Source organism: Physeter macrocephalus, chromosome 4 (assembly GCF_002837175.3).
Source record: "Physeter macrocephalus isolate SW-GA chromosome 4, ASM283717v5, whole genome shotgun sequence".
NCBI lineage: Eukaryota > Metazoa > Chordata > Mammalia > Artiodactyla > Physeteridae > Physeter > Physeter macrocephalus.
Genome location: NC_041217.1, coordinates 5,543,785 through 5,566,317, shown reverse-complemented (window position 1 = coordinate 5,566,317; position 22,533 = coordinate 5,543,785). Strand labels below are relative to the sequence as shown.

General features: G+C 36.3%; 1 protein-coding gene across 6 annotated transcripts in view; it reads right to left on the bottom strand.

The window, feature by feature from the left end:
- The window catches only part of KCNT2 (potassium sodium-activated channel subfamily T member 2), a 395,778-nt gene that overhangs the window by 203,243 nt on the left and 170,002 nt on the right, over positions 1–22,533 (bottom strand). For all 6 annotated transcript variants that reach the window (XM_055084010.1, XM_024130664.2, XM_055084011.1 and 3 more), the window contains exons 9-10: positions 1,460–1,640; positions 89–253 (exon numbers count right to left, since the gene is read on the bottom strand). In XM_055084010.1, the coding sequence (XP_054939985.1) occupies positions 89–253; positions 1,460–1,640 (346 nt within the window). The remainder of the gene's footprint in view (positions 1–88; positions 254–1,459; positions 1,641–22,533) is intronic.

Genomic DNA, 22,533 nt, shown 5'->3' with positions numbered 1-22,533 from the left:
TGTATAAATAAAAATCCTCCAGAACACAGGCTGTACCATGATTAACTGACTTAGACAATATTAGTAGGTATGATCTGTTTAAAGATACCTGGAGTCTTGGATGAGCATAGAATTCATTCAAAAAGTCCATGAGTAAGTCAATCTTCAGTGAGCTGACACACAGAACAACGTGCTTTTCAGTTTGAGCTCTGTGTCGACTATAGTTTCCACCTGACTTTTGTCTCTCCATCCACAAATAGGCCAGCTGTTCAAACTGTAATGCATTTTCCACATGTGAATGAAAGACACGGGACATGAAAATAAAAATCAATGCAATACATCTGTTGTTTACTAAGAATACTCAATTTCTTAGATGAAAGTCTTTGAGATTCAAATGATCAGTGTTCCCTTCAATAAGAGGCTCTTCACAGGATGGCTGCAGAGCTTGCTAATGCCTCCCAGGGCCTTCAGGTCTTCAGGAAACACGGTAATATGATTTTCCTATTGTATCAGAGCAGGGCACTAAGAGGTCCGTGCCTCTGCTCTGTCCAGTAGGTCATGCAGCTATATATGTCATGCACTGAGTCAAAGAGAAAAGCCTCACTTTTTTCTCCCACATTCTTATATCAACTTCAGCCCACATCTCCTGCAAGGGGAGATACCCTTACCACAAACAAAAGGTCACATTCCAGTTATTTAGTAGCTGGTATCTAAGGGTTGGGGAGTGTATAGGGGAGGGGTGTCATTAAGGATGACATGTATGATTGGATAGGAACGGGAAGATCATTTTTATACCTATGTAAAGTATATTTCAATACACTGTGGCCACTGGTTCTGTAATGGAACATGCAAGTTTGATTTGTATTGGTCACATCCTGTTTCTGACCTGCCCAGCCATGGACACCCAGAGTTCATTGCAGGAAAAAGTTGAAGATTGCCTCTATGTATCTTTAGTCTCATTTTATATCTCTGTCCCTCTGCTATCTCCTTATCCATTCTCCAAAATGCTGCATGATAGCTATGTATCATCTTCAGATTTTGTTTTAGTTGACCATCATATGGAAACAATTTTTATTCATTACAACATATGGCGTTTAGATGTATTTTCAAGACTCAAGAGAAATCAACCCTTCACAAGTATATTTCCTTGAGCTATCATTCTATAATTTAAAAATATACTATCCTACAGTCCTATAATTAACACAAATACTCTACATTTGAAAGGAAGCACCTTGAAGAATTGAAATGAAATGTGAGCTATCAATTGTGACTGGAGGGAAAAAAAAAACTCAATGTTTCTAATACAATACAAAAAGGCATTTCTGATACAATTGTAATTAATTGACTGGATGGAATAATAGCAGGTGTTAATATATTATTGTTAGATTAACAAGCCACCCTGCAATTTTTATTAAATGTGGAAGATTTGATTTCATAAGACTTTGCAGGTTCCTATAAAATTTAACATGGTTGTGTTTACCTGTATGGGGAGAACCACGAGAGCAACACAGATCATGGCAACAACAAAAAGCTTGGACGACCATGTTTCTGGAGTGACATCCCCAAAGCCCACAGTAGAAAACGTCACAATGCAGAAATAAAGGGAGTCGAAGAGATTCAGCTTCTTTCCTATTCGTTCCAGATGTTGGATTCCACAAATGCTAAAGAAACACATGTGTATTACAATTAAAGCTTTCAAATTAGGCACACTGCTTCTCATCATGACTCTCTTGCAAACCAAAGCGCATTTCATAAAGCCACTTAGTAGTTAGGATCTTATATTGAACAGTACTTTGGTTGAGGAAATATAATGTTTAAGCTTTTTTCCTACATCAAACAGATACAGTCTTATTTTCATTCGTAGCCAAAAATTGTAGCCAAAATATCACGAAGTATATTTGAATGGCATGTAAAATAAATAGACTGAATTTCATGGGTGACTTACACAAACATTTTGAATGTGTGTCAAGGAAACACAGACACCAGAATCCACTAGATCTATTCCCCGTCAAAATAGCAATTGTCAGAGGGTGGTGGTGGGATGAATTGGGAGATTGGGATTGACATATATACACTAATATGTTTAAAATAGATAACTAATAAGAACCTGCTGTATAAAAATAAATTAATTAAATTAAATTTTAAAAAAATAGCAATAGTCAGTAGTCTTTTTTTTTTTTAACAGAGAGACATTTTTCAGTAAATACGTGTGGTATAGATACACGTGTATATGTTCCATGTGTGTGCGTTCCATACAGTCATCCTTCAGTATCCCCTGGGGTCTGGTTTCAGGATCCCCACAGATACCAAAATCCACAGATGCTCAAGTCCCTTATATAAAATGGCATACTATTGATATTTGCATATAACCTATGCACATCCTTCTGTATGCTTTAAATCATCTCTAGATTACTCATAGTACCTAATACAATGTAATGCTATAAAAATATCTATAAATAAGTTGCAAAGGCTATGTAAATAGTTGCTTGTATGCGGCAAATTCAAGTTTTGTTTTTTGGAACTTTCTGGAAATTTTTTCCCAAATATTTTCAATCTGTGATTGGTTGAATCCACAAATGTGGAACTTGTGGATACAGAGGGACAACTGTATACAGGAAAGGCTTGAGGAGCTAACCACTGCAAGGTGCCCCTAAAAATGAGTCTCTAAGTAGATCGATTATCTATACAAAGCTATTAATGATATGAAAGTAAGGGAACAGCATAGAAATTGTTATAAGATGTTCCCAAAGTAGAATTGCTAAAATAGCATTACAAATAGCACTGCTACTAGCTAAAAAAAAAAAAAGTAAGGCTATGAAACATGAATATATGTGCAATGTTGGAGGGAAATGAGATTTGCAAAATAAAAAATCAGCAATAAAAAGGAATCTAGTACTGACGCATGTTAAAATATGAACAAGCCAAAAAAAGATGATGAGTGAAAGAAGCCCGATGTAAAAGACTACATACTGTATGATTCTGTTTATATGAAATGTCCAGAAAAGACACAGAAAGCATATTAATGGTTGCTTGGGACTCATGGTAGGAATGGGGTGATGAAAATGTTCTAAAACTGGACTGTGGTGATGATTGCAGAGCTTTGTAAATATATTAAAAATGATTGAATTTTACACTTAACATGAATGAATTTTATGGTATGTAAATTACACCTTTATAAAGCTGTCAAAAAAAAATCCCTGTATGCTTCTGGATACTCCTTGCAACTTGTATACAGAACAAGCAGACACAGCTTGATTATGATGACCAAGAAGATGTGCTATTCAATGTTTAAACTACAGATATTCCTTTTCCAGCCTTTTAAGATATCTATGTATTTGTCTAAGTTACATATCATAAATATTCAATTATCTTAATCTTTTTAAGGCAGAGTATAAGCCACTGGATAGTTAGGAAGATGGGTAGGCACACAGGTAGATAAACCAAGGGACAGAAGAGAAACAGTAGGGTACGTGTCATCATTTTGCTTCTGAGGCAGGAACTGTTCTGTTCTTTTTCTGTTTTCTTAACTCCAGGTCTCCAGAACATTTCAGCAAAATTTCACTTGTTCTATGTTCAGAAATTTTGTGTAAGCTGCCAGGTCATAATAGTTGACTCATGTCAGTTTATTTTCTCAGCTGCCTCTATGCAATATACCAGCCAAGCTAATTCTAAGACGATTCAGATGGAGCCTTCATACAACCAAAGAGAACAGCTGTTTGATAACAATAGACCTTTCTGTGGAATATGTTTTTTACTTTATTTAAAATAATTTATATTTGAGAATGTAAACAACTTCGCATCACTTTTACACTTCAGTAGGAAATAGAATGAGGAAAAATATAATTTATAAATTTTTAAGAATTCAAATGTTACTGAAGGGCTTACTATATTTTGCATAACTACACATTAAAAGCAAATCTCTGTTTATAGATAAAATGTACATTTCCTAATTCAGACATATGTTACCATGACCAGAACGACCAGAAAAACTCTCCCGCTTTGCTTCCTGGTCTTCATTTTGCCCTTCTTTTAATGCAACCCACTCATAAAGGCCATATTCAAATTCTTTAAACACAGCTTGGATATATCAATCTCAGGTTCAAAAAAGCAACTGGATTCTCACTATTGAAGAACACTTTCTAATTTGTGGTGTGACATATTATTATAATAGCTGCCAATAAATCAATTCTTATGTTCATCCTCCTTTGCAACATGATATTGCTGTACTTCCCACTAAGGTGTACAGTCTGTCTCTCCTTGACCTTGAATTTAAGCTGGCCTATTGACTTGTTTTGACCAATAGAGTATTGTGGAAGTGATCCTGTGTGAGTTGCATAAGCCTAGACCTTAGGGGACACTGAAGTTCTTGTTCTCATTTATGGTGCTGTGCAGCAGCCCCATATAGTCAACTGGAGGATGAGGGGCCATGTGGAGGAAAACCAGGATGTCCCAGCTGCCAGCCAGCACAGATAGCTGCACAGCAGAGAGACGCCATCTTGGACTCACCAGCACCTGTGAGGCCGTCACATGACTGAAGCTGAAAGAGTAATCACAGGTGAGAACAGCAGAAGAACTGCCCCAGTCACCCATCACACAATTGTGAGAAACTACAAAGTTTTAGGTTTGGCACTGGCTTGTTATTTAGCAATAGATACGTGGTGCATATAGAACTAACTAGAATCCAGGGATTCCCTGGCGGTGCAGTGGTTAAGAATCCGCCTGCCAATGCAGGGGACATGGGTTCAAGCCCTGGTCTGGGAAGATCCCACACGTCACCTAGCAACTAAGCCTGCGAGCCACAACTACTGAGCCCACGTGCCACAACTACTGAGCCCACAGGCCACAACTACTGAAGCCCGCGTGCCTAGAGCATGTACTCCACAACAAAAGAAGCCACCACAATGAGAAGCCTGCCCATGGCAACAGAGTGGCCCTGCTCACAGCAATGAGAGAAAGCCTGCAGGCAGCAACGAAGAGCCAACCCAACCAAAAATAAATAAATAAAATAAATTTATAAAATAAATAAAAATAAAATAAAATAAATAAGGTGCCTCTAGTAAGGTGAAATAAGGTGAAAAAGTAGCAGAAATAATTAATAATCATTTGATAAATCTTTGCAAAGCTTTGTAAGAAAAAAGAATTAACTAGAATCCAAAACCTGGATCTAACCTGTTTTTTCTTCAACATTTCTCTCACTTATCTCCCCTTTACCTGTTATTTGGACTGTTTGCTTATCATAATATATATAACCCACGCCCCAATGTATACTTTTTGCCCAATCTGTTTCTTTCAACTGAAAATCCTCTTTCTCCAATACCTACAAGAATTCCCAATTTTTGAAACCGTAGCTCAAATATGACCCCCTTCATGAAGACTTCTTTGTATCCCAAGCTACAGTGTTTCTGAAGAAATTCTAAAGTGCGTATGAGTTCATGTCTTAGACAGCTACACTTTTACAAATATGTATATATATATATATATATTTAGTGTTAAATATTTATCAACCCTACTCAACTATTATCAACCTCGATGACAGTACTTATACTTTATAATTTTCCTACAACACTTAGAACGAAGTGCATAACAGCTATCCAGTAACTAACTGCTAAATGAACAAAAGAACACTTAATTAAACCCTGCTCAAATAATATATACAAACTCCAAAAAACAGTTCATGCATGTTTCAGTTTTTTATTACCGCATAACAAACTCCCCTAAACTTAGTGGTTTAAAAAAGTAACAATTTACCGTCTCACATGGTTCGGTAGGAAGTTCGTCTGGTTTTCTTGGGCTCACACCTGCAGCTGTGTTCAGCTAGAAGTCTGGTGAATGGAAGGTCCAGGATGGTCTCACCACTGGGGTCTATGGTCAGGGTTCATTGTTGGCTGTGGCGCCTAGTTTCTCTCCATGAGACCTCTCAGCCTCCAATCAACTCAACCAGCTTCCTTTCTGGCATGGCAGCTGCAAGCCCTCTGAAGACCTAGCTTGATCTGCCCATTCTACTTGCCAAAGAAAGTCACAAGATCATCCCGGATTGAAGGAGTGTGGGAACAGACTCCATCTCTTCATGAGAGGAGCCACAAAATATTATGGCTATGCTTTTTGATCTACCAAACTGTATAAATGATGATACCTATCACAACCTATGTAAATCTTAATAAATTTTGCTGAATAAACTATATTACAAGGTATTTAATTTCCTTGATATGGTTGTAGTTAAATCTATACTTACAATCATTTTTTATAATCCTTATGCAACATTCCATTTGCTTGACCTGGGAAAATCATGTGAGCCTTTCACTTATTTATTAATATTACACTTACACTTAAAGGACTTGGTATACCTTAATGCTCTCTAAATTGATATGAAAATGAAGACCCCTAAAATGATAAGAAAATGAAACAGTTGTTGCATGTTTGGTATAATTATACAAAAGCAAAATCAAATTTTTAAAAAAAGACTAATAAAGATGAATACACTGGATTACTTTTAGAGTTTTCCTCTGATTTTGAATAGGCTCGTCTGCTGGTTTCTCTTAGGGGCTCATTAAATGGGCCACTGCTTAGGTTCATGAGTAACAAGGTCACTACACTTTTTAAAACACTGATGTCAACATACGATCTTCTAAGTCAATAAATATTTTTATAATATAAATATTTTTGTAATAAATAAATGCCTTTTGTTCCTTCTCCCCAAGAGAAAATGAGGCAGAGGATACTTAAATATCTAGCCCAAGAACACAATAATCCTTTTAAATTATAGGTCAAATCCTGTTCCCTCTCTGTTTATAACTCTCAATGCGCTTCTTTCACATTCAGAATAAAATCCCAAACACCTGGCTCTTCTCTGACCTCATCGTCCGAGATCGCCCTGAATTCACTGTCCTCCAGTCACTCAGCCTCTCTGCAGTCAAGCATCAACCAGCTCCTCTCAATGCCTTGCCTTTATTTCTAACAGACATCTCAAAGTTAACGTGTCCAAATGGAATCCTAAACTTCCTCTCTAAATTTGCTCCTCCCAAACTCTTTATCATTGGATGGTGGCAAATAGAGCTTTCTTGAGACCAAACCCTGGAATCATCCTGGACCTTTTTTTTTTTTTTTTTTAATAACAACCCATATCCAATCTTTTAGCAAACTCCACTGCTTCTAACTTCAAAATATAACCAGACTCCACAATCACTACTCACCATTTATACTGCTACCACAAGGATCCCTGCCATGTTTCTCTTCCCTCCACTGCAGTAAACAACCCCACCCTTTTTCCAACAGCTTATAGTCAACCCACCAGCCAGAGCTGCCCTATGACAACATGAGCCATGCCATGCTATTCCTCTGCTTAAAGCCCTGAGAGGGCTCCCTATTTTGCTTAGACTAAAAGCTAACAATCTTTCATTTGTCTCCAGCGCACTCCTCGATCTGACCCTTCCCTATGCCTTTTGGACTAATTTTTTACTCGCCTCCTTGTGGTTTGCTCTGCCCCAGCTACACTGGCATTCTTCCTTTCTGACCAACATGACAGGCATGGTCCGGACTCAGGGTCTTGTCATGGACTGCTCTCTCTGGCTGGACCCTATTGCTGAGATATTGTCATGGCTATCTCCTCACATCCTTCAAGTCTTTACTTCTATCCTGACCGTCGTATGTACTCCTAGTCTTTCTTATCCTGCTTAATTAAAAAAATATATAATAGTTTTAGTCATTTGCTGGGTTTGATGCCCATTGTCCATAAAGCTCTATAAGAATGGAGTCTATTAGGACAGAGTCACGTGGTTTCTTCATCTATGTTGCCTGAGCACCTATATTACTGCCAAGAACATAATGATGTGCATTAATATTTCCTGAATGAATGAGGGTCTGAATGTAAAATACACAGATTTCTGTTGCCCACATTTAAATCACCTAGCTATTTAGCCTGTTTAGATATAAACTAAATACAATTCATTAAAGAAAAAGCACACAAAAATGTTTATCTCACCACTGCCTTAATGGTGGAATCTAATACAACTAAGAGGCAAGGCTAAATACTTCTTTGTCAGAAGAGGCAAATGACTTTCCCACCACCTTCTGAAATATTCGAGTACTTATAAACAAGTAAATTAGGTTTTATTTTCCTTAGTAATTCGCTTTTGTAACTCCATCGTTTGTTTTGTTAGCACTACTTAATATGATAAATACAAAATTTGGAAATTTAAAATGCATTGACTTACTTATTGAAACCCATTCTGTTTGGGTAATAAGCGAGCAAATTGTATAACTAAAAATTTGTCTTTTTATAAAATCAACTTTAATATTCAAATATAAAACTTGCATTTATTTAGTCTTGTTAACATTCTAAACTTTCTGTCACTAACATATTTTAAAACAGTTTGAATTACTGAATTAAACTGACTATATTTCATGATTTACTAATCACAAGTTTTACTCAAAATCCCATTCATGTTAGTGAATGAATCTTGCATACATTAATACTAAGTTCAATCAGGTTAGTTACGTAACTATCATAATAACAAAAGTATCCAGCTTATGTTTCATGGAAGAAACAAATTACTCTCAAACATTAGAGAGAGATTTGCCTACAATAACTTTATGATCTTGACTTCGTTGTTGGGATTCACTTTCACATGAACTTCCACAACCATTTCCCTTATGTTCTCTTGTATTTACGTAAAGAATCACATTATTTGAAGGGTAGAAACAGTTTAGAAGGGAATGCTGCAGAATTTGCACTAACATCAAATTCTAAGATAGGATCTTCACATTATTTAAACAAAAAAGTCTTTCAAACCTCCTCTAGAATTATAAAAATTAGATTTTAAAAGTACTTTGAAAATTACTTGTTCCATGTTTTTATTTTACACAAGTAAATACTAACACATGGGGAAGCTTAATAAAAAGGCAGAGACCAGACTACTCTGATCACATTATATGGACACAGCATCACTTTCTGATACTAGTTATAGAGCATCTACATGCAACACATGGAGAATGTTAAGAATATCTGCCAACTTATTACATACCATTTTGGTTATAGGCGACACAACTAGGAATGTTTTAAAGAAATATGAAAACTTATATTACTCTTCTATGTCAATCATTCAAATAAAAATATTTTAATATTGTTCATATAAATTATCTTTCTAAACAATAATTCAGCTACTTTTATGAAGGAACGTACAAAGTGCACTTTCAGGAGAGATAGATACAGTTAGTTTACTGTTACTTTATTATATAATTCTTGAGGCTAAGACAGTTTTAGCATTGAAATATCCTTTTATTTTACTATGCATAAACATTAATATTTCATTTATACATTAGCTATTTTTCCTAGCACTGTGAATGCTACAATGTGCTGTATAAGGATTTGAAGCTATTCAGTGATTATAATCCATTTTAATATAGATTGTTATCTTATTTCATTCACAGATGTCTTTCGACCCATTATTAAATGAAAACTGCCTCTTCTCCCTGATCATAATTGATGAAGTTCAGTTAATTATTATTTTGTCTCTGTACCCAGAAGTGATTTTAATGATGGCACAGATTTTCTGATAAACTAAATCCAAGAATGTGCTCAAATACAGCACATTCATAATCAAAATATCCTATTTTGCCTTCTTATAAAAGAGATACATCTGTTCAGTCAGTCAAAGCCCAAGGTAAACTATTTAAATTATATCCTGAAATGAAAGTAGCAGTAGGATTTAATAATATAAAATTAAAAAATAAATAATCATAGCTGGTGGATATTAGTAAACACTCTGTTACCTTCAAATTTTCTAGTAATCAAATTTAATGTTGTTTTGTGACTGGGCCATAATATTTAAGAAAAAGAGCTCACTTAAATGCTTAATTTTAATGGATACCTAATTGTAACCAAATTTTTGTTTATTATCACGTATCCCCTGCCTAAACATTTGAAATTAAATAATTTACTAGAATTTAAGATATAAAAATAAACCAATATCACACCATGTTCTATTTGCCTTTTTGTTTCTTTAATATGCATACAAGTTACTCAGATTCATTTGTAGTGAGTGACTTTGAAATGGAAAGTTGCAAATGAATATATTTTTCTTATAATTTCTCTACTGTAAAAATACCTATCAATTTTAAATTTAAAAATGATTTCTATAAAACCAGTAAGTGTTATAATATTTTAATCAAATGTTTAAAATGGAAAAAGGGTGAACTAATATCATAAAGGTAAGTCATGTTTATTCATACAAATACACTTATTGATGGTTTACTAATGCCAGGCACTGCACTGTACGTTAGAGATGTAGATACATGACATCTTAGTCTACACAAAAACAGTTTCTAAAATCTAAAGTGAATGATTTTGACCTCAACTTTATAACACTAATTACTACTAGCAATAACACCATAAATTAATAATCAAACATTTAATTCATAACTTGATTAATACTAACTTAGGGAAACTACTTAAGCTTTTTAAACGTCATGCTCCTCAACTGAAAAGTAAATGTAATCATGTTAACTTCTTCATTTGGTTATTATGAGAATTAAGTGGCCTAATGCTCAGTGAAGTGCCTAACACCTAAAATCCTTCAATGAATTCATTAGTAATTTTGTTATTTATATGACAGCCCCAGCATCAAAGAAAAAGAAACACAAAAATGAGTCAAATATAAGGGTCCAATATCTCCACGTAAGTGTTAAGAAGCCCTCTCTACTTGACAAAAAGCTAAATGTACTATTAGCAAGAGAGTCAGGGACTGTGGGGGAAGAGAATGGCAATGAGAAAACAGCCTGTCTGTTCTCTTTGCTGTGGATTAGCTAACAGAGTTGTAAGCAGCAGAAAACCACCCATGGATTAATGAATATCTGTAATCGTGTCCAATCTTTTCTCCGCCCTGTAACTCTTAACTGCTAGGGGAAGTGGAAACATGGGCAAGTGTGGAGGGCTCTAAAAAAGAAGAGTTGGGCAATTTGCAAGGTAAACCTATAATCTTTAACTATTTAGAAAGATGGTCATGCTGATATTAGTTGACCTTTGGAGGGTTCACTGTCGTCATTTACAGAAAGGGACAACTAATTCTTGGTAATGCAGTAAGGGAAAAAAAAAAAAAGTTAGGTGTTATTTCTGGGCCAAAATGTCAATATCAGGCTAGTGACTTGTTTTAAAAAGGAATACTTATTTTAAAAAAAGGACTACTTATCCCTGAGATTGCTTAAATGAAAGAAATTCTATTGTGATTATATAAAAGACTGTACATATGTATATTATATATGTATCTTTTTTAAATTCACTGACAGGTAACTACTAAGCTTATCATTATATGGTAATATTTTAAGATTTAAATGTTAAAATCATAATATTTTGAAAAAAAGTACAATTTTCTCTTTTTATATAATTTAACATATTAACTCATACTCAAGGCTATCATTTAAATATGTATTTAATTTTATATAATTTATGAATTTTCTATCTTATGAAGATTAAATATACCTAGTTTTTGAAATCCTATGCATTTTGAGAAGCAGAGTATTGCTGCCATTCACATATTTATGTTTTTTTCATAATTGTGGTCAGTATTCACAGTACTGGGCTTAAACTGGAATTTCAAAACTCTTTCACATAGCCATTTCTGCCTTATGCAATTTAGTTTTATAAGAATACTCACTTGTGACAATGTCTATTTTAAAGATCATTGTCACAGAATAAAAACCCTTGAGGAATTTTATAGCAAGCACTTAGGAAAGCTTTTTTTTTTTTTAATCAAGTGGACATGCATTTAAACTATGCAGATTGGAGGACGAAATGCCAACTAGTCAAATATGTCTTTAAATACCAACTCAGAACTTTATTACCACCAACATGCACCAGAAACAGAGAAATGCCCTCGAGATTTCATATCATCCAATACTTCCACAATCAATAAGGACAAAGACTGAGTATATGACTAGAACCATATGAACAAACACAGCTCATGAACGATACAATGTTTTGTTTGGCTTTCAACCAATATTTGTTGTTTTTCAATATGACCTATAGATATCAAGGAATAAAGGCAACAGATAATATCGGCATAAGAAAAGAAACAGGAAAAATTTTGCAGATGGAGAGGGATATAAATTATTTTATTTTGGCATATGTTGAATTTATCATTCCTGTAAAATATTATGTCCAATTCATTGTAATAAAGTAGTTTATTAATATATACCTATAAGAAGCCATACCTATACTCCTTGGGTAAATCTTACCTGATGGTAATTTTTTTACAGTTCTAATATTTTCAATTCCAAAAAACAGTAATATGCACTTGTTATTACAAGACAAGTAATGAAGATATAAATAAGAATTAATATCATTCCACCTCTTTCTATCCATGAGGTAATAATATTTAGTATATACCCGTTTGCTTGTTTGGTATTTTGTTTTGTTTGCTTTTGTCCTTAATGTAAGTGCACTTTTGATTTGAGTTTGGCAATTTATTACTATAGGATTTTTGTATCTATCTTTTTAAAGTGATCTTGGGTTACAGTTTTATATCCCAACCCATGTTCCCTGAAAAGCCAGTTTGCTGACCAGACATAGGGGTCTACAGTCAAATACGTCTGGCAACTCTGAGTTAAGTATATTTTATTTAGCAAAGGATTTTTCAGATCCCTTTAATGAGTTAATGTTGATCATGAATCTCTGAGAATAAAATACTTTTCATAGATTTAACCAAACATATCTGCCAAAGTTCTTACTTTTGATAAGGGTATCTTGAAGTAGGAGGGTTTTATGAACTAAAATATGAGAACATCAGCCCATAATTTGTGCTCTGAGTATTTTAGAATAACTGTTTAGCTTAATCATTAAATGATTTGGGTAACTTTGTACCTTTGTCCATGTCCTGAATTACACCACCCTGGATTTACTGTTCCTTGAAGAAGTTTAACAGTGAAATATTCGGTCCCTGGAGTTTTTTGCCTTGTTTTGTTTTTTGTCTTTTTAATTGAGATCAAAAGATATAATTTTAAAATGCAACATTTTAAAGGCATTCCATCTCTACCCTTAATCTCAATTTAATACTACTTAAAAACCCATAAATATGACCTACCATTCCTTCCATAAATCCACAAGAATCAATATTCCTCGCTCATAATTCCTTGGTCTTTACCGACTTCCTACAAAACTGAACTTTGAGCACATATGACAAAGGACAGTTTATAAATACAGGCCCACAGCAGGCGCACTGAGTGCTGGATATACATAGAAGATTCCTTTCTTCCTGCTCACAAAGAAGCTAAGAGAATAGGACAAATTTTTTCATAAGCACTGTAATTATTTAGATGTGGATCGCCAAATTGAGCATGTTATATGAAAAAGAAGACTCCAAATTTTATCTCATTAAAAAAATGATAAATTCTCCTTTTTTGTTAACTGAAATAGTGTTAAATCTTAGGATAATTTTTTAAAAAGTATTCAAACACATGCAAAAATCATAATCACATTAATTAAAAAAGGATTAGGCTCCATTTTACACTAAATATATAAAGCGATGATATATATTATACCACATATTTAATTTCTAGTTAAACTTACAAAAAAATAAAGGCTAATGTAAAGTATTTATTTCTTAAGTCTCACTTTCACTAAATACTCCTCCATTTAGAAACGCTAACATCTTAATTTATATATTTTAACATCTACTTTTGTTCTCTTTCACTCACTTAGTGAAAGAAGGATCACCAGGGTATGAGTTAGAAATTATGTAAGGCTATATGCTACACCAACCATAACAAAATGGTAAGTGTTCTTTCTTACATTAAATAGTTCAATTAAAGAGATTCCACACTGTCCCTTACCAGTCCTACAGAATACATTTATTTTCACAAAATTACATTAAATTTCAGTTTATTACATTTCCTCTCTTTTCATCAATAATGACACAAACAAAATAAAAGCATCTACTCAATAGTCTATGTAAATTACTCATAGGCTCATCAGCCTATAGGCCATTACTAGTATATTGCACAGTAGGATTTTTTTATAGAAGTAGGATTTTTTTGTTCATGGTAGGAAAGATGGAACTATAATCATGTAGTGTTTTTTTCTATGTTCCTTAGGTTATATGTTGAGCGTGTATTCATATTCATCCATAATTATTTATTAAAAAATGGGTACTGTATGTCAATGTAAAATGTATTTTCTACTATAAATTGTGAAGGAAGTAGGCAAATAAAGAAACAAGGCAATGGGATAAGAAAGATGATTAAACAGATTAAACTAGGTGAAAACAAGGAGACAAAATCATTATGGTTAAAGGTAATAAATAACATGGTATAGGCAAGAATCAAGTAAAATCAGGATGATGTTCTTGAAAATCTCACTTTAGGAGACTCCAAAATTCAGAAATTAAGCCCTTACTGGAAAAAATGGGGACCTGTATCACTAGCAGAAAGCTATTAAAATTATGTTCATACTTTTAATACACAATAACATGGATAAGACAGTAAATAAAGACGTGACAATCATCTTATATTCTTGTTAATAAGTGAAAACATTTTTTACTTACTACTCCTTGCTTTCTGGAAAACTTTTAGGATTTTTCTCTCCTGAAGCTTCAATAAAGGGCTTGTAATTTCATTCCCACTGTGTTGTAGATCATATGCATTTGAAAAGTTTTTACATTTATTTGTTCTCCTATTTAGTGAGTGTCACTAAGTGTTGGTCTCAGTACCAGGTCCTGGGGGAGAAAATGGTATAGAAAAACTTGCAAGACTACTTCCTCAATGGGAGTTAGAGTGCAGTGGAAGAGACAAGAAATGATGACTAATGTAAATATATACAAATAACAAAGGAGAGCCCTCCAGTGCTATAATTTCCTATAATAATGGAATCCAACCTACTCAGGAGAGTCAGGATTCAATAAAAAGGTGAAGTTTACATAAAAAGGTGAGTCTGACCTTAGTCTGCAGAGAAGGCAGAGCATTTTAGGAAGGAGGGGGGCGTTAATCTGAAAGAGGACGCAGGGGAAAAGAAAAGAAAAGCAGAGCTTCTGTGCAGAAGAAAGATCAAGGATGTGAGATGAGAAAGAAAAGACGGGGGGAAATCCCAATGGTGCAGGAAATTTAGAACTTATTAAGGAGTTTTGTATTCATCCCACAACACATGGAAAATCTTTAACAAGCATTAAGCAAGTGGTGACAAAATTGTATTTACATTTCCCAGCGCTCACTGCGGTGGCCACGAGATGAACGGTTTGGAAGGGACCCAGAGTGGACAACAGGAAAACCAATTATAGGGCTGTTGCCATAAAGAGGTTATGACAGTTTAGATGAGTGAGGTGAGACTGAGAGGGCCAGAAGTGGGAAGATTTGCAGGATAGTTTAGAGGGAAAGTGTATGGGGTTTGTTTTATCATGTACTGTGTAACAGAACAGGAGGTGTGACGAAGGACTCCATTCTTTGGGATTGTCCGAAAAATGGACAGTAGCTGCTATTTCAGAGTTACGGACAATTTGGGGGAAGAAATAGCATAAGTTTGCTTTTGAACATATTTCGTTTGAGGAAACTAAGAGGAAATGGCACAGAAACGACTAACTATAAAGGACATAACTAAAACCATAGAAACTGGCCCAAGACAATTTGGTCACAATTATTAGGTTCTTTCTGTTGCACATTTGTAACCTCCAATGAAAAGAGGAAAAGTTGTGGTGTCAGAATCTCTCCCTAACCACCTTGCTGCCAATCATTACACAATGAGAGCAAGTCATAGACTGAATTCTGCCACATAAAACACTCACAAATCCCTGTTCTGTAAGATCCAAGAGCTTCCTGTTTCCTTGTCTTTCTGTGCATAACAACAAATACATTGAAAGAAATGATCATACCAAAGAAAACCTGAAAATGTACTGAGGGCAGTTTCTGCTAATGGTCTGTGGGATCAGATGACAAAATGCTCTAAGTAGGAACAGCTTTGAAAGGGTCTCTAGACCTAAGGCGCAACTTCCTTAAAGGGTTAGGCTGCTGTGCTCACCAAATTCTTATAGTCCAGTTATGCAGGGGCAGAAATAACCAAACAACACTTTCTTGCCAACTATATGTCTAGAAAACTATTTTTAATTCCATTTATGTTAATTTGTAAAAATTCTGACATAGATATTGATGCTTTAAACTGTTGATACCTGATAATGAGTCCCTGATGAGAATCCTTCACACACTTATTAACCATCCCTAGATTTTAACTTGTCTGGACACACGTATACCATGCTGTCCTGTGGTATGTATGTGATATTTACGGGATTACAGAAAATATAACTAAAATATATGATACATTCTTAGAAGAAAAAGAAAAATAAAAAGGCTGAGCACTGACTGCTGAGTAAACACATCATTTAATGAAATGTTATAGAAGAGAATGAAGACATAAAAACAGAGTGTATCTGTGAACGCACATATGGGGCGTGTGTATGTGTGTCTCACATGCCCAATGCATTCTCATAACCCCCATGTACATGTAAATTATTCTTCATGTAAATTTTTCTGACTTTAATACTGGGAGATAGTAAATAATATTTAATATTAAAATATTGGAAATATTAAAGTCAGTGACTTACGCTGGCTTTCTGAGTCCTACTGTGGTATCAGAGATTCCTTCAAATATATTTTTGCTCCATTTCTAGTAATAGAATAACAGAATAAAGTCAATAGCTCTAAGGATCATATTTCCTTTTTTCCTCATTTTTAAGGCTTAAATTTCAAAAACAAACAAAAAGTATGATATCTATTCTTCTTTCCTCTTGATTTACACTTTTTATTTCTAACCATAAGTTTACTTTAAAAGAGAAAATAAAAGGTATTCTTGATAGGAAAAGCTTCGCAATCAAGTCATGAACAGTTCAAAGTAACTTCTACTGGTTGCAAAGAAGATAAAATGGTATCTTGCATAAAAACCTCAACTGTGAAAAGCATTGCTATAGTGCAATTGCCTACAGTATAGCCTTCAGACTAAGACAAATAAGGGAAGATAAAGCTGGTGATGTAAGACAGGAAAAATTGTAAATTGCTTTCTATACAACACCGAAGAACTTATACTATACTGAAGACTCCAAAGACACGAATGAAGAATTTTAAGCAAGAGAATGAATGATGTGATCAAATCAAATAGTGTCGAGCTCATTAATAAGAGTCTGCTGATACTCTGAGTGGTTATTACTGCTCCAAGCAGTAACCACATTTACACTAGACTCTCAGTCTCCAGGAGGACAATCACCTTTAAGACACTCTGCCCATGCAAATCAACCAAGTGAACTTCCATCTGTGAGCAGAGGAAATGATGGCTACTAAATTAAGTCCGAAAGTTTTTTCTAGGTTTAAGCTCTTGCCTCTCTGCAATTTACTATTTTTTTTTGCTTGATTTTTAAAAAAATTATCTTAATTCAGTTCTCAAAAGTGAAGTGTATAACTAATAAAATATTAGTTTTACACACCATTAATTCCCGTTATATATTTAAAGATAGGTTTAGGGCTTCCCTGGTGGCACAGTGGTTCAGAGTCCGCCTGCCGATGCAGGGGACACGGGTTTGTGCCCCGGTCTGGAAAGATCCCACATGCCGCGGAGCAGCTGGGCCCGTGAGCCATGGCCGCTGAGCCTGCGCGTCCGGAGCCTGTGCTCCGCAATGGGAGAGGCCACAGCAGTGAGAGGCCCGCGTACCGCAAAAAAAAAAAAAAAATCGGTTTATAAAAATAAAATATGTATATATCCAGAATCTTTTCAGAAAATATTTGATTTACTTACTTTTCAGAAATATTTGATTTCTATTTTACTATCAAGAAGCTAGTAAGATAAACACTAATCCATATGTTTCTGCACATATGGAATATGTAACAGTGCCAAATAAATATCAGCTAATTTAGGCTGATTTATACTCATTTAACGTGTTCCCACAGGAATGTCTTGCTAGTTACTGTCACATAACAAGACCAATCCCAAACATTCAGTCACTAGTCAACAGTTTCTGGAAATCAAGTAAGGCACAAAACAAGGCTTATTTTATTCTATCTCAAATGATCCAAATTTAATTACCATTAGAAATAAAAGAAAACATAGACCCTCACATGTTACTTTATATTGTAAGGAGTGGGAATTACTCCCATAGCAAAAGTGACCCTTACTTTCACGTAATAATTTACTTGAATCCAATTTTTAAAACGTAATATTGTTATCATGTTCATTAACAGAAAAGTTCTGTCATACTAATAACACTTTTACATTCATAACACTTAATCTCTGCTTAAAAGCAATTGAAAAATCTCCCCTAAGAGACAGTGAGGTGAACCTATAACCATTTCATAGACTCTATGAAAGCTAATGTTTTGGAAAACTCTGTAATATAAAATATTTCTATATGTGAGTCAGAACACTCGTGAGAAGTATCTGACTGGCTCATTTGAGCATTCGACTAATTGATGGTGTATTTACTTCTTCTAAGCGAACGCCCAATACATCAGTATCTATGTAGAATTGTCTCCTAGGTAAATAATTATTTTTCGTTTTCACTGTAAATTACAACTGTTTTCCTGATAGATAATAATTGTTCAAAGAGCAGTTTCAGGAGGTCAATCACACATTCTAAACTAAAGAAATTTACTGGAAACGTGGTTTGCATTAACATTTACCTAAAGCACATTTTGCTCCAATGGCTTCAATTTTTAAAAAATTTGTACCAGCTTTCCCATATCAGATTATATATACTCAAAGAGATTAAGCTAGGGATTAATATTACATTTAAGGTACTACCATTCACAAAAATCTTTGATTTTTTATTTTTTGGCATCCAAAAGAAATTCACTAAGCAAAACAATAGCATTTTTAGGGTCAAACATATACAATAAATATGGCATTTCCTTTACTTTTTACTCATCATGAGACTCATTAAGCTCAAAATTTCATTTAACAGATATCATCCTAATAGAATTTATCCTCATTCTTAGCAATTATGAATGTCATAGAATGATATAACTTCAATGACCCTGCTGGGAAAGTTCTGGGACACCCAGGGTACCAAGGCACACTGGATTGAGAACACCTGATCTAGTCCAACTCCTTTCTCTTCAGAGGCAGCATCTCAGAGAGAAAAGAGTCCAACACTTGAACAAGGCTATGTACACTCTTAAGAGGGAACACCAGGAATGTAACAAAGTTTCTTTTCCCCAACCCACAACTTTGTAGAGATTAAGTAACACAAGCTTTCTTCAATAAAACTGTGAAATTAGACATGTTTTTGTTTGAGAGAATAATTAGAAAGGAAACCAATCGCCTCAAAGCAATTTGTTAATTTAAGTTGTAGGTTCTAAATCCTTCCTGTACCAAAAGGAAACCAAATTTACAATCCTTGAACTAAATGACTAATGATTTATTTAGTTACTATTTAACTAGGGTGAATATCCCAAAGAAGATGAAATTTGACTAAGCTATGTTGTCTTTCCTGAGTGACAAATTTGTGTACAATATCTTCCATGTAGGTAAGGCGAAGAGGAAAAGACTCAGGTAACATCAATCCTTTTACTACATTCTGTCTTGAACCATCTGAAATCTAAACCTATAAAACATTTTGATACATGTTTTAGTACTTGTGGCAAAGTGTAAAACAGGGCTAGGATAAGAGAGAATAATAATCTATAAAGTGATCTTTAGTATTAGCATCTTTAGATATGACTGAACTTAAAATCAGTTTTATATTTTACACCTTCAATCAAGTATTTTATCCAAGACTTACAGTACAAACTCAGTATAATTCCATAACCTATTTTATATAAGAAAAAGAAAATAAGTCTAATTTCTGATAAAGACATGATTAAGATAACAGAAGGCTAGTGCACTGCAGAACTGCTGCTTGTGGATGATACAGCAGAGTTGTCAGGACCCTTGACTGAGTTGTTAAGAAAGGTTCCATTAAGTCTTTAATATATGAGCTGAGACCTTGAGGATGACAAAAGCTACGTGGAGATTATACAAAGCAAAGAGAACACTGTTAAGAAAACCCTGAGGGACCTTCAAGATGGCAGAGAAGTAAGACATGGAGATCACCTTCCTCCCCACAAATACATCAGAAATACATCTACATGTGGAAGAACTCCTACAGAACAACTGTCTACTGAACGCTGGCAGAAGACCTCAGACCTCCCAAAAGGCAAGAAACTCCCCGACATACTTGGGTAGGGCAAAAGAAAAAACAGAGACAAAACAATAGGGACAGGACCTGCACCTCGGGGACGGTGCTGTGAAGGAGGAAAGATTTCCACACACTAGGAAGCCCCTTCACGGGCGGAGACTGCGGGTGGCAGAGTGGGGGAGCTTCGGAGCCATGGAGGAGAGCGCAGCCACAGGGTGCAGAGGGCAAAGCGGAGAGATTCCCACACGGAGGATCGGTGCCGACCAGCACCCACCAGCCCGAGAGGCTTGTCTGCTCACCTGCCGGGGCGGGTGGGGGCTGGGAGCTGAGGCTCGGGCTTCGGTCGGATCACAGGGAGAGGACTGGGGTTGGCGGCGTGAACACAGCCTGAGGGGGCTAGTGCACCACGGCTGGCCGGGAGGGAGTCTGGGAAAAGGTCTGGAGCTGCCGAAGAAGCAAGAGAGTTTTTCTTCCCTCTTTGTTTCCTGGTGCGCGAGGAGAGGGGATTAAGAGCCCCGCTTAAAGGAGCTCCAGAGCCGGGCGTGAGCCGCGGCTACCAGCGCGGACCCCAGAGATGGGCATGAGACGCTGAGGCTGCTGCTGCCGCCACCAAGAAACCTGTGTGCGAGCACAGGTCACTCTCCACACCTCCCCTCCTGGGAGTCTGTGCAGCCCGCTCGGGCTTCGGTCGGATCACAGGGAGAGGACTGGGGTTGGCGGCGTGAACACAGCCTGAGGGGGCTAGTGCACCACGGCTGGCCGGGAGGGAGTCTGGGAAAAGGTCTGGAGCTGCCGAAGAAGCAAGAGAGTTTTTCTTCCCTCTTTGTTTCCTGGTGCGCGAGGAGAGGGGATTAAGAGCCCCGCTTAAAGGAGCTCCAGAGCCGGGCGTGAGCCGCGGCTACCAGCGCGGACCCCAGAGATGGGCATGAGACGCTGAGGCTGCTGCTGCCGCCACCAAGAAACCTGTGTGCGAGCACAGGTCACTCTCCACACCTCCCCTCCTGGGAGTCTGTGCAGCCCGCCACTGCCGGGGTCCCGTAATCCAGGGACAACTTCCCCGGGAGAACGCAGGTGGGCCTCAGGCTGGTGCAATGTCATGCTAGCCTCTGCCGCCGCAGGCTCGCCCCGCATCCGTGTCCCTCCCTCCCCCCCGGCCTGAGTGAGCCTGAGCCCCCGAATCAGCTGCGCCTTTAACCCCGTCCTGTCTGAGCAAAGAACAGACGTCCTCAGGTGACCTACATGCAGAGGCGGGGCCAAATCCAAAGCTGAACCCCGGAACCTGTGCGAACAAAGAAGAGAAAGGGAAATCTCTCCCAGCAGCCTCAGGAGCAGCAGATTAAATCTCCACAATCAACTTGATGTACCTGCATCTGTGGAATACCTGAATAGACAACGAATCATCCCAAAACTGAGTCAGTAAACTTTGGGAGCAACTGTAGACTTGGGGTTTGCTTTTTGAATCTAATTTGTTTCTGCTTTTATCTTAGTTTTATTATCGTTGGTAGATTTGTTTATTGATTTGGTTGCTCTCTTCCTTTTTATCTAGATTTTTTTAATATATGTATATATTTTTCCTTTTTCTCCTTTTGTGAGTGTGTATGTGCATTACTCTTTGTGTGATTTTGACTGTATAGCTTTGCTTTTACCATTGGTCCTAGGGTTCTAGCTGTTTTTCTGTTTTGTTTTATTTTGTTTTTAGTATAGTTTTTAGCACTTGTTATCATTGGTGGATTTGTTTTTTGGTTTGGTTGCTCTCTTCTTTCTTTTATTACCTTTTTATTTTTTTCTTATAAATAGTTTTCTTAAATGCTTTATTTTAATAATTTCATTTTAAATTTTTATTTTATTTATTTTATCTCAATTTCTTTTTCTCCCTTTTCTTCTGAGGTATGTGGCTGACAGGTTCTTGGTGCTCTGACCGGGTGTCAGGTCTGAGCCTCTGAGATGGGAGAGCTGAGTTCAGGAAATTGGTCCAACAGAGACCTCCCAGCTCCATGTAATATCAATTGGTGAGAGCTCTCCCAGAGATCTCGATCTCAACACTAAGACCCAGCTCCACTCAACGACCAGGAAGCTACAGTGCTGGACACCTTATGTCAAACAACTATCAAGACAGGAACACAACCACACCCATTAGCAGAGAGGCTGCCTAAAATCATAATAAGTTCACAGACACCCCAAAACACACCACTAGACATTGTCCTGCCCACCAGAAAGACAAGATCCAGCCTCATCCACCAGAACACAGGTGCCAGTACCCTCCACCAGAAAGCCTACACAACCCATTGAACCAACCTTAGCTACTGGGAGCAGACACCAAAAACACTGGGAACTATGAACCTGTAGCCTGCAAAAAGGAGACCCCAAACACAGTAAGTTAAGCAAAATGGGAAGACAGAGAAATATACAGCAGATGAAGGGG